General features: G+C 48.6%; 1 protein-coding gene across 1 annotated transcript; it reads left to right on the plus strand.

The window, feature by feature from the left end:
- Positions 1-239: 239 nt before the first annotated feature.
- Positions 240-16,747, plus strand: LOC135575082 (zinc finger protein 84-like). Its single transcript, XM_065027251.1, has 2 exons — positions 240-744; positions 6,725-16,747. The coding sequence occupies exon 2, from the start codon at positions 7,276-7,278 to the stop codon at positions 8,134-8,136; it is 861 nt and encodes a 286-aa protein (XP_064883323.1). The 5' UTR covers positions 240-744; positions 6,725-7,275; the 3' UTR covers positions 8,137-16,747.
- Positions 16,748-18,898: the final 2,151 nt, after the last annotated feature.

Genomic DNA, 18,898 nt, shown 5'->3' on the forward strand with positions numbered 1-18,898 from the left:
ATCACTCCACTTGTATTGTGCGACAGCTAATAACAGTCAATTGTACTAAAATGTTACTGTTACAATAATTATTGAATCTATTTTAATTACGTATTATATAATAATATCAGCCATTGCTTAGAAATTAAGATTACTCTCTCTATTTTACATAGTTTTCCGATGAGTGCTTTTATTTTGAACCCCAAAACCGGAAGTGACGTTGACTCTACGTCCTGTTTTCTAAACGCATAGAATACACTGCTAGTTTTATAAGCTTAATTGAGCTATTCACTACGAAGTTTATAAAATTAATTTAGCTATTCACTACGAAGTTTATAAGATTAATTTAGCTATTCACTACGAAGTTTATAAGATTAATTGAGCTATTCACTACGAAGTTTATAAGATTAATTTAGCTATTCACTACGAAGTTTATAAGATTAATTTAGCTATTCACTACGAAGTTTTATAAGCTTAATTTAGCTATTCACTACGAAGTTTATAAGATTAATTTAGCTATTCACTACGAAGTTTTATAAGCTTAATTTAGCTATTCACTACGAAGTTTAAAATGTCTAGAATAGAACTATTACGGTCGTTTTTCAACCAGAGATGAACAGCTGCTGCCGAAGAGATATTCCGGGTCGTGGAGAAAACGATAGCAGAGTATCAGGACGAGATGTCCCGCTCGGAAGAGAGGAACAGCCGTCTACAGAAGCTGCTCGATATCACTATTAAAACCAGAAATAAAGTTGTATAGAGCAGGTTTGTGAATGATTTACTAGGTATGTTTACATTGTTAGTAGGTAGATGTTAGTTAGCTTCTAGACGCCGTCGCCACCTCAGTGGACCAGGGCCCTTATCCACAAAGCATCTCAGAGTAGGAGTATCTGATCTGGGATCCGTGTTTCCCTTTAGATTATATCGACAGATCCCAGATCAGCAGTGCTGCTATGTGATGCTTTGTGTAAATGTGCCCAGAGTTAATGTAGTGTTTCCCCGTTCATAGACGCTAATTAACTTCAGATCCCAGATCAGCAGTGCTGCTATGTGATGCTTTGTGTAAATGTGCCCAGAGTTAATGTAGTGTTTCCCCGTTCATAGACGCTAATTAACTTCAGATCCCAGATCAGCAGTGCTGCTATGTGATGCTTTGTGTAAATGTGCCCAGAGTTAATGTAGTGTTTCCCCGTTCATAGACGCTAATTAACTTCAGATCCCAGATCGGCAGTGCTGCTCTTATTGATGAATGTTTCATCTTCCGGGCGAGTTTTGTTGTTCGGTCTGAACGAGAACAAACATAGCTTGGGATACGGTTTTGGAAACAAGGACCTTATCTTTCATATCAGCAATAAATACTTTTGCAAACAGTTAAATAGAGTACCACCGTGTGAGTCATAATACCCATAAAACCTAGCAGTCAAAAAAAAGGAAATGGTTCCAATTGTTTTTCCACAATGTTTCCCATAGTGGATTTTTAGAAACATTTAAATTAAGGGCTGTGTTTCGTGTAGACCTACCCTGGGGTAACATTTAGACAATTGTGTACATCTCTCTAGGACAATGTGACTTGCCTGTATCTACCCCCACCAAATGAAACGCTAATTAGTTGCTAATGTGGCTATCATTAAGCACAAATGCCATGACGATCTGGATGAGACTGCCTAATCGAGGGCAAAGGTAAGAATTTCTGGATTAACTTTCTAATGGTGGCTAAATGTATTAGTGAATAAATTAAATACATTTCTTTCAAGTGACAATTCTGTGAATTGTCTTGTACAAGTTTTAAATGGACACAAGACCTGTCAGCTAAAGATGACCTGCAGGGATTTGTAGTCTTCAATGGATGACTACTTTGATGCTAATTAGCGTTTTAGAATGTGAGAGTAAATAGAGATGAATAAGTTGATAAAAGTCGCCTTGTCCGAGAGCGATTTAGCTATTAAAAGGTCAGGGTAAGGACACACGAAACACAGCCCTCATTTGAACTGTTTCTAAAATGATTGGAACCATTTCCCTGTTTTAACCGCTAGGTTTTATGGGTATTATGACACCTCCACTGTGGAGCTCTATTACTACACACCTTTATAAGGTAAGTGTTCCCACACAGCCACGTGTCCGTGTTATAACGGTGTTTACATAAACCAGAGGAGACCACCGGTGCTAATTGTCTATCTAGCTCAGAAGGACTGTGTGTAACGGAACGCAGACAGAAACATGTCATTGAGAACTACTGCCACTAATAAAGCTGTTAAAACAGTGGACAGTAAGTGTATATTCTGGATTTTGACGTGATGTGAAAGGGCTCTGTATTTAGAACCATATCGTTGGAGCGTTTGTCTGTTTTGTCTGCCAGAGCCTGTCTACTTCTGACAATAACCAGGTCCCTGGCCCTTAAGGAGTACTGGTAGGCTGACCTACACTCCTTTTAGAGTACATGGTTGGCCTAGTGCTTCCCTAACTGTTTATAGTCCTGTACCCCGTCAAACAGTCAACCTCCAGCTGTACCCCCTCTAGCACCAGGGTCAGCTGTACCCCCTCTAGCACCAGGTTCAGCTGTACCCCCTCTAGCACCAGGGTCAGCTGTACCCCCTCTAGCACCAGGGTCAGCTGTACCCACTCTAGCACCAGGGTCAGCTGTACCCCCTCTAGCACCAGGGTCAGCTGTACCCCCTCTAGCACCAGGGTCAGCTGTACCCCCTCTAGCACCAGGGTCAGCTGTACCCCCTCTAGCACCAGGGTCAGCTGTACCCCCTCTAGCACCAGGGTCAGCTGTACCCCCTCTAGCACCAGGGTCAGCTGTACCCCTCTAGCACCAGGTTCAGCTGTACCCCCTCTAGCACCAGGGTCAGCTGTACCCCCTCTAGCACCAGGGTCAGCTGTACCCCCTCTAGCACCAGGTTCAGCTGTACCCCCTCTAGCACCAGGGTCAGCTGTACCCCTCTAGCACCAGAGTCAGCTGTACCCCTCTAGCACCAGGGTCAGCTGTACCCCTCTAGCACCAGGGTCAGCTGTACCCCTCTAGCACCAGGGTCAGCTGTACCCCCTCTAGCACCAGGGTCAGCTGTACCCCCTCTAGCACCAGGGTCAGCTGTACCCCCTCTAGCACCAGGGTCAGCTGTACCCCTCCCCTCTAGCACCAGGGTCAGCTGTACCCCCCTCTAGCACCAGGGTCAGCTGTACCCCCCTCTAGCACCAGGGTCAGCTGTACCCCTCTAGCACCAGGGTCAGCTGTACCCCCCCTCTAGCACCAGGGTCAGCTGTACCCCCTCTAGCACCAGGGTCAGCTGTACCCCTCTAGCACCAGGTTCAGCTGTACCCCCTCTAGCACCAGGGTCAGCTGTACCCCTCTAGCACCGGTTCAGCTGTACCCCCTCTAGCACCAGGGTCAGCTGTACCCCCTCTAGCACCAGGGTCAGCTGTACCCCTCTAGCACCAGGGTCAGCTGTACCCCTCTAGCACCAGGGTCAGCTGTACCCCTCTAGCACCAGGGTCAGCTGTACCCCTCTAGCACCAGGGTCAGCTGTACCCCTCTAGCACCAGGGTCAGCTGTACCCCCTCTAGCACCAGGGTCAGCTGCTGCACCAGGGTCCCCTCTATCACCAGGGTCAGCTGTACCCCTCTATCACCAGGGTCAGCTGTACCCCCTCTATCACCAGGGTCAGCTGTACCCCTCTAGCACCAGGGTCAGCTGTACCCCCTCTAGCACCAGGGTCAGCTGTGCCCCCTCTCAGCACCAGGGTCAGCTGTACCCCCTCTAGCACCAGGGTCAGCACCCCCTCTAGCACCAGGGTCAGCTGTACCCCTCTAGCACCAGGGTCAGCTGTACCCCTCTAGCACCAGGGTCAGCTGTACCCCCTCTAGCACCAGGGTCAGCTGTACCCCTCTAGCACCAGGGTCAGCCCCCTCTGCACCAGGGTCAGCCCCTCTAGCACCAGGGTCAGCTGTACCCCTCTAGCACCAGGGTCAGCTGTACCCCTCTCAGCACCAGGGTCAGCTGTACCCCCTCTAGCACCAGGGTCAGCTGTACCCCTCTAGCACCAGGGTCAGCTGTACCCCCTCTAGCACCAGGGTCAGCTGTACCCCCTCTAGCACCAGGGTCAGCTGTACCCCCTCTAGCACCAGGGTCAGCTGTACCCCCTCTAGCACCAGGGTCAGCTGTACCCCCTCTAGCACCAGGGTCAGCTGTACCCCCTCTAGCACCAGGGTCAGCTGTACCCCCTCTAGCACCAGGGTCAACTGTACCCCCTCTAGCACCAGGGTCAGCTGTACCCCCTCTAGCACCAGGGTCAGCCATCATTGTAAGCCTGCCACACACACTATACAATACATTTATTAAATGTTCTCACAACCCAGCTCTGTATTTAGTTTTCATGCTAGTGAGGGCCGAGAATCCACTCTCACATAGGTACGTGGTTGCAAAGGGCTTCAGTGTCTTAACAGCAGGATTTGCCAAGGCAGGAAACTGAGCGCAGCCCTATTCAGAAATCTGGCAGTGGCTTCTGATTAAATCCAATTTTCACAGAACCGCTTGTTGCAATTTCGATGAGGCTCTCTTCTTCAGTGGACTGGAGGCAGGGCATGAAAGGGATAACGAATCCAGTTTCTGTTTCGGGAAAATAGCAGCGTAACTCCGATGCTTCGCAATATCACATTTGACATTGTCCGTTAAGCTCGAGTTAATTTACACACCAAATCCTACAGTGACGGAAAGACCTGTGTGTTGTTAATGCAGACAGAGAAGAGCTCCAACTTCTTAATCAGCCTCAGTTTTGTCCCGCACATTGAATATAGTTGCAGAGAGTCCCTGTAATCCTAGATTCAGATCATTCAGGGGAGAACAAACATCACCCAGAGAGGCCAGTCGTGTGATGTTCTAGAACAGTGATAACTAGAATGTGTTCTAGAACAGTGATAACTAGAATGTGTTGTACATCAGTGATGGTGGTGTTCTAGAACAGTGATAACTAGAATGTGTTCTAGAACAGTGATAACTAGAATGTGTTGTACATCAGTGATGGTGGTGTTCTAGAACAGTGATAACTAGAATGTGGCCAGTCGTGTGAGAAACTCGTCATCATGCAAGCGGTCAGACAAGAAAATTATGGTCAGAAAACTTTAAGCTCGTCTCTCAATTTAAAAACAAAACGTGCCAATACTTTCCCCCTTGATAACCAGCTCTCTTCTGTATGTTGTAAAACGGTTACATGGTCGCTCCCCATATCATTGCATAATGCAGAAACTATACGAGAGTTCAGGGGTCTTGCTTTAACAAAGTTAACCATTTTCACTGTGGTGTCCAAAACGTCTTTCAAGCTGTCAGACATTCCCTTGGCAGCAAGAGCCTCTCGGTGGATGCTGCAGTGTACCCAAGAGCCTCTAGGTGGATGCTGCAGTGTACCCAAGAGCCTCTAGGTGGATGCTGCAGTGTACCCAAGAGCCTCTCAGTGGATGCTGCTGTGTACCCAAGAGCCTCTCTGTGGATACTGCAGTCTACCCAAGAGCCTCTAGGGGGATGCTGCAGTCTACCCAAGAGCCTCTCGGTGGATGCTGCAGTGTACCCAAGAGCCTCTCGGTGGATGCTGCAGTTTACCCAAGAGCCTCTAGGTGGATGCTGCAGTTTACCCAAGAGCCTCTAGGTGGATGATGCAGTGGACCCAAGAGCCTCTGGGTGGATGCTGCAGTCTACCCAAGAGCCTCTCGGTGGATGCTGCAGTGTACCCAAGAGCCTCTCGGGGGATGCTGCAGTCTACCCAAGAGCCTCTCGGTGGATGCTGCAGTGGACCCAAGAGCCTCTCGGTGGTTGCTGCAGTGGACCCAAGAGCCTCTCGGTGGATGCTGCAGTGGACCCAAGAGCCTCTAGGTGGATGCTACAGTGACCCAGGTGGCGTCGGGAGCAACTGCTTGCAGGCGCGTTACCACTCCACTATGTCTCCCTGTCATGGCTTTTGCTCCATCAGTACAGACACCAGCATGAGCAGCAGCTACGTTTGGCTTCACACAGACCGTTAGTGGAATTACCGCGAGAGAGGAACGGATAATGTGATTGGATGTTAATTATTTGACTAGGCTACCTGGTTAATGTGATTGGATGTTAATTATTTGACTAGGCTACCTGGTTAATGTGATTGGATGTTAATTATTTGACTAGGCTACCTGGTTAATGTGATTGGATGTTAGTTATTTGACTGGGCTACCTGGTTAATGTGATTGGATGTTCATTATTTGACTGGGCTACCTGGTTAATGTGATTGGATGTTCATTATTTGACTGGGCTACCTGGTTAATGTGATTGGATGTTAATTATTTGACTAGGCTACCTGGTTAATGTGATTGGATGTTAATTATTTGACTAGGCTACCTGGTTAATGTGATTGGATGTTAATTATTTGACTAGGCTACCTGGTTAATGTGATTGGATGTTAATTATTTGACTAGGCTACCTGGTTAATGTGATTGGATGTTAATTATTTGACTAGGCTACCTGGTTAATGTGATTGGATGTTAATTATTTGACTGGGCTTCCTGTATTTGACATTGTGTTGTTATTTAGCTATTTTTGTCAGTGAAACGAGGCTACTCAGGCGACAGAAAAACCCAAATGTAGAGCCCCGTTGGAAAATATAAAAGGACTGTTTGAAAATGGGAATCACATTTTTATTTGCCGTATCTTCGTTTGGGAATACCTGCCCCAGTGTATGTTCTGATCTCTGTCTCGTGTGCTTCCTTCCTTCCTTCCTTCCAGACACCCAGCTGCAGCAGCTCCCAGCCTGTGGAGAACAGGTTCCCTCTGAGCAGGAGGAGTGGATCCACAGTCTGGGCCAGGAGGATCCACAGTCTGGGGCAGGAGGTACCACAGTCTGGGCCAGGAGGATCCACAGCCCGTACACATTAAAGAGGAACAGCAGGAACTCTGGACCAGTCTGGGGGAAGGTCAGGAGTCTGACACCACAGAGTTCATATTCACTTCCGCTTGTGTGCAAAGTGACTGTAATCAGGACCCACCTCAGCCCTCACATCTCTACCAGACCCAGAGTACCAGCACCTCATACGAACAGTTGAAAAGAGGAACTAGAGAGGACCGTCAACTATTAGAGACACCCAGTGCTTCTCAGCCCGTCTCTGCAGTGAAGTCGATCCATCCTAGTTCTCCCTCTAAGAGTCGCTGTGGGGTGTGTGGGGAAACAGGTTGAGTTAGAGGCTCTAAAAGATCACGTTCAAGCTCACATCGATGCTCAGTTTACTTGTCAGTTCTGCAGTAAATGTTTCACTAAGATTAATGCTCTGAGGTTACACATGAGGAGCCACACGGGGGAGAAACCCTACCGGTGTTCTGTCTGCGGGTTCGCAGGAGCAACCAATCTAACCAATCACATGAGGATCCACACAGGGGAGAAACCCTACCGCTGTACTGAGTGCGGAAGGTGTTTCTCTGTCCTGGGTCATCTCCAGACACACATGAGGAGCCACACGGGGGAGAAACCCTACCGGTGTTCTGTCTGCGGGTTCGCAGGAGCAACCAATCTAACCAATCACATGAGGATCCACACAGGGTATAAACCCCACCGGTGTACTGAGTGTGGAAGGTGTTTCTCTGTCCTGGGTCATCTCCAGACACACATGAGGAGCCACACGGGGGAGAAACCCTACCGGTGTTCTGTCTGCGGGTTCGCAGGAGCAACCAATCTAACCAATCACATGAGGATCCACACAGGGTATAAACCCCACCGCTGTACTGAGTGCGGAAGGTGTTTCTCTGTCCTGGGTCATCTCCAGACACACATGAGGAGCCACACGGGGGAGAAACCCTACCGGTGTTCTGTCTGCGGGTTCGCAGGAGCAACCAATCTAACCAATCACATGAGGATCCACACAGGGGAGAAACCCCACCGCTGTACTGAGTGCGGAAGGTGTTTCTCTGTCCTGGGTCATCTCCAGACACACATGAGGAGCCACACGGGGGAGAAACCCTACCGGTGTTCTGTCTGTGGTAAAGGGTTTAGTGTGAGCTGCAACCTGACGCAGCACATGATGATACACACAGGGGAGAGACCTTACCACTGTCCCGACTGTCAGAAAGGATTCATCACCATGGTCCGGCTGAGGAGACATCAGATCGCCGTTCACACGCAGGGAGAAATGTTCTTCTGTAAATGAGCAACAGCTGTAAAAGCATGCAGGCCTTGAAACGCACAGTAGAGTACACAGAGAGAGACAGTAGAGTACACAGAGAGACAGTAGAGTACACAGAGAGAGAGACAGTAGAGTACACAGAGAGAGAGACAGTAGAGTACACAGAGAGAGAGACAGTAGAGTACACAGAGAGAGACACAGTAGAGTACACAGAGAGAGACACAGTAGAGTACACAGAGAGAGACAGTAGAGTACACAGAGAGAGACAGTAAAGTACACAGAGAGAGAGACACAGAGAGAGACACAGTAGAGTACACAGAGAGAGACAGCGATGACATGATGAGCCCTGACACAGAGACACAGAGAGACAGAGATGACATGATGAGCCCTGACGTAAAGACACAGAGAGAGACAGCGATGACATGATGAGCCCTGACACAGAGAGACAGAGATGACATGATGAGCCCTGACACAGAGACACAGAGAGACAGCGATGACATGATGAGCCCTGACACAGAGACACAGAGAGACAGCGATGACATGATGAGCCCTGACGTAAAGACACAGAGAGACAGCGATGACATGATGAGCCCTGACGTAAAGACACAGAGAGACAGCGATGACATGATGAGCCCTGACACAGAGACACAGAGAGAGACAGCGATGACATGAGCCCTGACACAGAGACACAGAGAGACAGAGATGACATGATGAGCCCTGACGTAAGACACAGAGAGAGACAGCGATGACATGATGAGCCCTGACACAGAGACATAGAGAGACAGCGATGACATGATGAGCCCTGACACAGAGACACAGAGAGACAGCGATGACATGATGAGCCCTGACACAGAGAGACAGCGATGACATGATGAGCCCTGACACAGAGACACAGAGAGACAGCGATGACATGATGAGCCCTGACGTAAGACACAGAGAGACAGCGATGACATGATGAGCCCTGACACAGAGAGACAGCGATGACATGATGAGCCCTGACACAGAGACACAGAGAGACAGCGATGACATGATGAGCCCTGACACAGAGAGACAGCGATGACATGATGAGCCCTGACGTAAAGACACAGAGAGACAGCGATGACATGATGAGCCCTGACGTAAAGACACAGAGAGACAGCGATGACATGATGAGCCCTGACGTAAAGACACAGAGAGACAGCGATGACATGATGAGCCCTGACGTAAAGACACAGAGAGACAGCGATGACATGATGAGCCCTGACGTAAAGACACAGAGAGACAGCGATGACATGATGAGCCCTGACGTAAAGACACAGAGAGACAGCGATGACATGATGAGCCCTGACACAGAGAGACAGCGATGACATGATGAGCCCTGACGTAAAGACACAGAGAGACAGCGATGACATGATGAGCCCTGACGTAAAGACACAGAGAGACAGCGATGACATGATGAGCCCTGACGTAAAGACACAGAGAGACAGCGATGACATGATGAGCCCTGACGTAAAGACACAGAGAGACAGCGATGACATGATGAGCCCTGACGTAAAGACACAGAGAGACAGCGATGACATGATGAGCCCTGACGTAAAGACACAGAGAGACAGCGATGACATGATGAGCCCTGACACAGAGAGACAGCGATGACATGACGAGCCCTGACGTAAGACACAGAGAGAGACAGCGATGACATGATGAGCCCTGACGTAAAGACACAGAGAGACAGCGATGACATGATGAGCCCTGACACAGAGAGACAGCGATGACATGATGAGCCCTGACACAGAGAGACAGCGATGACATGATGAGCCCTGACGTAAAGACACAGAGAGACAGCGATGACATGATGAGCCCTGACGTAAAGACACAGAGAGACAGCGATGACATGATGAGCCCTGACGTAAAGACACAGAGAGAGACAGCGATGACATGATGAGCCCTGACACAAAGACACAGAGAGACAGCGATGACATGATGAGCCCTGACGTAAGACACAGAGAGAGACAGCGATGACATGATGAGCCCTGACGTAAAGACACAGAGAGACAGGGATGACATGATGAGCCCTGACACAGAGAGAGAGCGATGACATGATGAGCCCTGACGTAAGACACAGAGAGAGACAGCGATGACATGATGAGCCCTGACACAGAGAGACAGCGATGACATGATGAGCCCTGACGTAAGACACAGAGAGACAGCGATGACATGATGAGCCCTGACACAGAGACAGCGATGACATGATGAGCCCTGACACAGAGAGACAGCGATGACATGATGAGCCCTGACACAGAGACAGCGATGACATGATGAGCCCTGACACAGAGAGACAGCGATGACATGATGAGCCCTGACGTAAAGACACAGAGAGACAGCGATGACATGATGAGCCCTGACACAGAGACAGCGATGACATGATGAGCCCTGACGTAAAGACACAGAGAGACAGCGATGACATGATGAGCCCTGACGTAAAGACACAGAGAGACAGCGATGACATGATGAGCCCTGACGTAAAGACACAGTGAGACAGCGATGACATGATGAGCCCTGACGTAAGACACAGAGAGACAGCGATGACATGATGAGCCCTGACGTAAAGACACAGAGAGACAGCGATGACATGATGAGCCCTGACGTAAGACACAGAGAAACAGCGATGACATGATGAGCCCTGACGTAAGACACAGAGAGACAGCGATGACATGATGAGCCCTGACGTAAAGACACAGAGAGACAGCGATGACATGATGAGCCCTGACGTAAGACACAGAGAGACAGCGATGACATGATGAGCCCTGACGTAAGACACAGAGAGACAGCGATGACATGATGAGCCCTGACACAGAGAGACAGCGATGACATGATGAGCCCTGACGTAAAGACACAGAGAGACAGCGATGACATGATGAGCCCTGACACAGAGACACAGAGAGAGACAGCGATGACATGAGCCCTGACACAGAGACACAGAGAGACAGAGATGACATGATGAGCCCTGACGTAAGACACAGAGAGAGACAGCGATGACATGATGAGCCCTGACACAGAGAGAGACAGCGATGACATGATGAGCCCTGACACAGAGACACAGAGAGACAGCGATGACATGATGAGCCCTGACACAGAGACACAGAGAGACAGCGATGACATGATGAGCCCTGACACAGAGAGACAGCGATGACATGATGAGCCCTGACGTAAGACACAGAGAGACAGCGATGACATGATGAGCCCTGACACAGAGAGACAGCGATGACATGATGAGCCCTGACACAGAGACACAGAGAGAGAGACAGCGATGACATGATGAGCCCTGACGTAAGACACAGAGAGAGACAGCGATGACATGATGAGCCCTGACACAGAGACACAGAGAGACAGCGATGACATGATGAGCCCTGACACAGAGAGACAGCGATGACATGATGAGCCCTGACGTAAAGACACAGAGAGACAGCGATGACATGATGAGCCCTGACGTAAAGACACAGAGAGACAGCGATGACATGATGAGCCCTGACGTAAAGACACAGAGAGACAGCGATGACATGATGAGCCCTGACGTAAAGACACAGAGAGACAGCGATGACATGATGAGCCCTGACACAGAGAGACAGCGATGACATGATGAGCCCTGACGTAAAGACACAGAGAGACAGCGATGACATGATGAGCCCTGACGTAAAGACACAGAGAGACAGCGATGACATGATGAGCCCTGACGTAAAGACACAGAGAGACAGCGATGACATGATGAGCCCTGACACAGAGAGACAGCGATGACATGACGAGCCCTGACGTAAGACACAGAGAGACAGCGATGACATGATGAGCCCTGACGTAAAGACACAGAGAGACAGCGATGACATGATGAGCCCTGACACAGAGAGACAGCGATGACATGATGAGCCCTGACGCAGAGAGACAGCGATGACATGATGAGCCCTGACGTAAGACACAGAGAGACAGCGATGACATGATGAGCCCTGACGTAAAGACACAGAGAGACAGCGATGACATGATGAGCCCTGACACAGAGAGACAGCGATGACATGATGAGCCCTGACACAGAGAGACAGCGATGACATGATGAGCCCTGACGTAAAGACACAGAGAGACAGCGATGACATGATGAGCCCTGACGTAAAGACACAGAGAGAGACAGCGATGACATGATGAGCCCTGACACAGAGACACAGAGAGACAGCGATGACATGATGAGCCCTGACGTAAGACACAGAGAGAGACAGCGATGACATGATGAGCCCTGACGTAAAGACACAGAGAGACAGGGATGACATGATGAGCCCTGACACAGAGAGAGAGCGATGACATGATGAGCCCTGACGTAAGACACAGAGAGAGACAGCGATGACATGATGAGCCCTGACACAGAGAGACAGCGATGACATGATGAGCCCTGACGTAAGACACAGAGAGACAGCGATGACATGATGAGCCCTGACACAGAGACATCGATGACATGATGAGCCCTGACACAGAGAGACAGCGATGACATGATGAGCCCTGACACAGAGACAGCGATGACATGATGAGCCCTGACACAGAGAGACAGCGATGACATGATGAGCCCTGACGTAAAGACACAGAGAGACAGCGATGACATGATGAGCCCTGACACAGAGACAGCGATGACATGATGAGCCCTGACGTAAAGACACAGAGAGACAGCGATGACATGATGAGCCCTGACGTAAAGACACAGAGAGACAGCGATGACATGATGAGCCCTGACGTAAAGACACAGTGAGACAGCGATGACATGATGAGCCCTGACGTAAGACACAGAGAGACAGCGATGACATGATGAGCCCTGACGTAAAGACACAGAGAGACAGCGATGACATGATGAGCCCTGACGTAAGACACAGAGAAACAGCGATGACATGATGAGCCCTGACGTAAAGACACAGAGAGACAGCGATGACATGATGAGCCCTGACGTAAGACACAGAGAGACAGCGATGACATGATGAGCCCTGACGTAAAGACACAGAGAGACAGCGATGACATGATGAGCCCTGACGTAAGACACAGAGAGACAGCGATGACATGATGAGCCCTGACGTAAAGACACAGAGAGACAGCGATGACATGATGAGCCCTGACGTAAGACACAGAGAGACAGCGATGACATGATGAGCCCTGACGTAAGACACAGAGAGACAGCGATGACATGATGAGCCCTGACACAGAGAGACAGCGATGACATGATGAGCCCTGACACAGAGAGACAGTGATGACATAATGAGCCCTGACACAGAGACACAGAGAGACAGCGATGACATGATGAGCCCTGACGTAAGACACAGAGAGACAGCGATGACATGATGAGCCCTGACGTAAGATACAGAGAGACAGCGATGACATGATGAGCCCTGACGTAAGACACAGAGAGACAGCGATGACATGATGAGCCCTGACGTAAGACACAGAGAGACAGCGATGACATGATGAGTCCTGACGTAAGACACAGAGAGACAGCGATGACATGATGAGCCCTGACGTAAAGACACAGAGAGACAGCGATGACATGATGAGCCCTGACGTAAGACACAGAGAGACAGCGATGACATGACGAGCCCTGACGTAAGACACAGAGAGACTGCGATGACATGACGAGCCCTGACACAGAGAGACAGCGATGACATGATGAGCCCTGACGTAAGACACAGAGAGACAGCGATGACATGATGAGCCCTGACGTAAGACACAGAGAGACAGCGATGACATGATGAGTCCTGACGTAAGACACAGAGAGACAGCGATGACATGATGAGCCCTGACGTAAGACACAGAGAGACAGCGATGACATGATGAGCCCTGACGTAAGACACAGAGAGACAGCGATGACATGATGAGCCCTGACGTAAGACACAGAGAGACAGCGATGACATGATGAGCCCTGACACAGAGACACAGAGAGACAGCGATGACATGATGAGTCCTGACGTAAGACACAGAGAGACAGCGATGACATGATGAGCCCTGACGTAAGACACAGAGAGACAGCGATGACATGATGAGCCCTGACACAGAGAGACAGAGATGACATGATGAGCCCTGACACAGAGAGACAGCGATGACATGATGAGCCATGACATAAAGACACAGAGAGACAGCGATGACATGATGAGCCCTGACGTAAGACACAGAGAGACAGCGATGACATGATGAGCCCTGACACAGAGAGACAGCGATGACATGATGAGCCCTGACACAGAGAGACAGCGATGACATGATGAGCCCTGACACAGAGAGACAGCGATGACATGATGAGCCCTGACGTAAGACACAGAGAGACAGCGATGACATGATGAGCCCTGACGTAAAGACACAGAGAGACAGCGATGACATAAGACACAGAGAGACAGCGATGACATGATGAGCCCTGATGTAAGACACAGAGAGACAGCGATGACATGATGAGCCCTGACGTAAAGACACAGAGAGACAGCGATGACATGATGAGCCCTGACACAGAGAGACAGCGATGACATGATGAGCCCTGACACAGAGAGACAGCGATGACATGATGAGCCCTGACACAGAGAGACAGCGATGACATGATGAGCCCTGACGTAAGACACAGAGAGACAGCGATGACATGATGAGCCCTGACGTAAGACACAGAGAGAGACAGCGATGACATGATGAGCCCTGACGTAAGACACAGAGAGACAGCGATGACATGATGAGCCCTGACGTAAGACACAGAGAGACAGCGATGACATGATGAGCCCTGATGTAAGACACAGAGAGACAGCGATGACATGATGAGCCCTGATGTAAGACACAGAGAGACAGCAATGACATGATGAGCCCTGACGTAAAGACACAGAGAGACAGCGATGACGTAAGACACAGAGAGAGACTAGCTTCCACCTGTAAGAGGAGACTTCTTGGTGAATAAGACATGACTGAACAGCTGGACTTCAGATTTAACAGAGAAGTTGGTGGACCGTATCTTCTGAGCAACAGAAGTCCCTGATCATTAGTTAGAACAGTTGGTTCTCAGACTGTTTGGGGCCTGGGACCCCTTCTGTGTGAGTAAATTCATCAGGGACATCAGAACACAACTAGAGTGAGATAGAAAATAGCATACAAGGGATTTTACTGTGACTTTGGCAGTGCATTGTGGGACAAACCAAGTCACCCGGGAAGGAACATTTTAAAATGCATCACAGAAAGAAATGAGCAGTTTTCAAGCTAATTTCCATGTACTGTCATCTGTTGTTGGGAGTAAAACATATTGTTCATGTACTGTCTGTCATCTGTTGTTGGGAGTAAAACATCTTGTTCATATACTGTCATCTGTTGTTGGGAGTAAAACATCTTGTTCATGTACTGTCATCTGTTGTTGAGAGTAAAACATCTTGTTCATGTACTGTCATCTGTTGTTGGGAGTAAAACATCTTGTTCATATACTGTCTGTCATCTGTTGTTGGGAGTAAAACATCTTGTTCATATACTGTCTGTCATCTGTTGTTGGGAGTAAAACATCTTGTTCATATACTGTCTGTCATCTGTTGTTGAGAGTAAAACATCTTGTTCATGTACTGTCTGTCATCTGTTGTTGAGAGTAAAACATCTTGTTCATGTACTGTCATCTGTTGTTGGGAGTAAAACATCTTGTTCATATACTGTCTGTCATCTGTTGTTGGGAGTAAAACATCTTGTTCATGTACTGTCTGTCATCTGTTGTTGAGAGTAAAACATCTTGTTCATGTACTGTCATCTGTTGTTGGGAGTAAAACATCTTGTTCATGTACTGTCATCTGTTGTTGGGAGTAAAACATCTTGTTCATATACTGTCTGTCATCTGTTGTTGAGAGTAAAACATCTTGTTCATGTACTGTCTGTCATCTGTTGTTGAGAGTAAAACATCTTGTTCATATACTGTCTGTCATCTGTTGTTGGGAGTAAAACATATTGTTCATGTACTGTCTGTCATCTGTTGTTGAGAGTAAAACATCTTGTTCATGTACTGTCATCTGTTGTTGAGAGTAAAACATCTTGTTCATATACTGTCTGTCATCTGTTGTTGGGAGTAAAACATCTTGTTCATGTACTGTCATCTGTTGTTGGGAGTAAAACATCTTGTTCATATACTGTCTGTCATCTGTTGTTGGGAGTAAAACATCTTGTTCATGTACTGTCTGTCATCTGTTGTTGAGAGTAAAACATCTTGTTCATGTACTGTCTGTCATCTGTTGTTGGGAGTAAAACATCTTGTTCATATACTGTCTGTCATCTGTTGTTGGGAGTAAAACATCTTGTTCATGTACTGTCATCTGTTGTTGGGAGTAAAACATCTTGTTCATGTACTGTCTGTCATCTGTTGTTGAGAGTAAAACATCTTGTTCATGTACTGTCATCTGTTGTTGGGAGTAAAACATCTTGTTCATATACTGTCTGTCATCTGTTGTTGGGAGTAAAACATCTTGTTCATATACTGTCTGTCATCTGTTGTTGGGAGTAAAACATCTTGTTCATGTACTGTCATCTGTTGTTGTCACATCTGCTTAATGTTGCTAACCTAACATCTACAGTGATTGGGGATCTTTCACTATTCTACCTATTTGACTTTAACTTGAGAATAAAAGGTGTTGTTTAAATAGTGTAATCTGCTGTAATGTGTCATGTATATCTGCTTAATGTCGCTTTGGGGATGTGTCTCTATGTTGGAGGACATTGGGGAAGTTGGGAGTCGCGGTGACATCGTACCTCTTCCTGTGTTAAGTCCCTGATCCTGTGGTTAACCACGTTCCATTCTGCCGCTCGTCTGGACAGAAAGAAAAGGGCTCTAGAATGTTAACTATGGAAACCTTGACAACAGCCCTAAATAACCCTCTGAACATCCAGAGGACAGAGAGCTCTTAGAGGAGTCGTTGGTGAGAGAGAGAGAGCTCTTAGAGGAGTCGTTGGTGAGAGAGAGAGCTCTTAGATGAGTCGTTGGTGAGAGAGCTCTTAGAGGAGTCGTTGGTGAGAGAGAGAGCTCTTAGATGAGTCGTTGGTGAGAGAGCTCTTAGAGGAGTCGTTGGTGAGAGAGAGAGAGCTCTTAGAGGAGTCGTTGGTGAGAGAGCTCTTAGAGGAGTCGTTGGTGAGAGAGAGCTCTTAGAGGAGTCGTTGGTGAGAGAGCTCTTAGAGGAGTCGATTGGTGAGAGAGAGAGAGCTCTTAGAGGAGTCGTTGGTGAGAGAGAGCTCTTAGAGAGTCGTTGGTGAGAGAGAGCTCTTAGAGGAGTCGTTGGTGAGAGAGAGAGCTCTTAGAGGAGTCTTTGGTGAGAGAGAGAGCTCTTAGAGGAGTCGTTGGGGAGAGAGAGAGACCTCTTAGAGGAGTCGTTGGTGAGAGAGAGAGAGCTCTTAGAGGAGTCGTTGGGGAGAGAGAGCTCTTAGAGGAGTCGTTGGTGAGAGAGAGAGCTCTTAGAGGAGTCGTTGGTGAGAGAGCTCTTAGAGGAGTCGTTGGTGAGAGAGAGAGAGCTCTTAGAGGAGTCGTTGGTGAGAGAGAGAGAGCTCTTAGAGGAGTCATTGGTGAGAGAGAGAGAGCTCTTAGAGGAGTCTTTGGTGAGAGAGAGAGCTCTTAGAGGAGTCGTTGGGGAGAGAGAGAGGCTCTTAGAGGAGTCGTTGGTGAGAGAGAGAGCTCTTAGAGGAGTCGTTGGGGAGAGAGAGCTCTTAGAGGAGTCGTTGGTGAGAGAGAGAGCTCTTAGAGGAGTCGTTGGTGAGAGAGAGCTCTTAGAGGAGTCGTTGGTGAGAGAGAGAGAGCTCTTAGAGGAGTCGTTGGTGAGAGAGCTCTTAGAGGAGTCGTTGGTGAGAGAGAGAGAGCTCTTAGAGGAGTCGTTGGGGAGAGAGAGCTCTTAGAGGAGTCGTTGGTGAGAGAGAGAGCTCTTAGAGGAGTCGTTGGTGAGAGAGCTCTTAGAGGAGTCGTTGGTGAGAGAGAGAGAGCTCTTAGAGGAGTCGTTGGTGAGAGAGAGAGAGCTCTTAGAGGAGTCGTTGGTGAGAGAGAGAGCTCTTAGAGGAGTCATTGGTGAGAGAGAGAGCTCTTAGAGGAGTCTTTGGTGAGAGAGAGCTCTTAGAGGAGTCGTTGGTGAGAGAGAGAGAGCTCTTAGAGGAGTCGTTGGTGAGAGAGAGCTCTTAGAGGAGTCGTTGGGGAGAGAGAGCTCTTAGAGGAGTCGTTGGTGAGAGAGAGAGCTCTTAGAGGAGTCGTTGGTGAGAGAGCTCTTAGAGGAGTGGTTGGTGAGAGAGAGAGCTCTTAGAGGAGTCGTTGGTGAGAGAGCTCTTAGAGGAGTCGTTGGTGAGAGAGAGAGCTCTTAGAGGAGTCGTTGGTGAGAGAGAGAGCTCTTAGAGGAGTCGTTGGTGAGAGAGAGAGCTCTTAGAGGAGTCGTCGGTGAGAGAGAGAGCACTTAGAGGAGTCGTTGGTGAGAGAGAGAGCTCTTAGAGAGTCATTGGTGAGAGAGAGAGAGCTCTTAGAGGAGTCTTTGAGTGAGAGAGAGCTCTTAGAGGAGTCGTTGGGGAGAGAGAGACCTCTTAGAGGAGTCGTTGGTGAGAGAGAGAGCTCTTAGAGGAGTCGTTGGGGAGAGAGAGCTCTTAGAGGAGTCGTTGGTGAGAGAGAGAGCTCTTAGAGGAGTCGTTGGGGAGAGAGAGAGCTCTTAGAGGAGTCGTTGGTGAGAGAGCTCTTAGAGGAGTCGTTGGTGAGAGAGAGAGAGCTCTTAGAGGAGTCGTTGGTGAGAGAGAGAGAGCTCTTAGAGGAGTCGTTGGTGAGAGAGCTCTTAGAGGAGTC

The sequence above is a fragment of the Oncorhynchus nerka genome, linkage group LG14 (genome assembly GCF_034236695.1).
Source record: "Oncorhynchus nerka isolate Pitt River linkage group LG14, Oner_Uvic_2.0, whole genome shotgun sequence".
NCBI lineage: Eukaryota > Metazoa > Chordata > Actinopteri > Salmoniformes > Salmonidae > Oncorhynchus > Oncorhynchus nerka.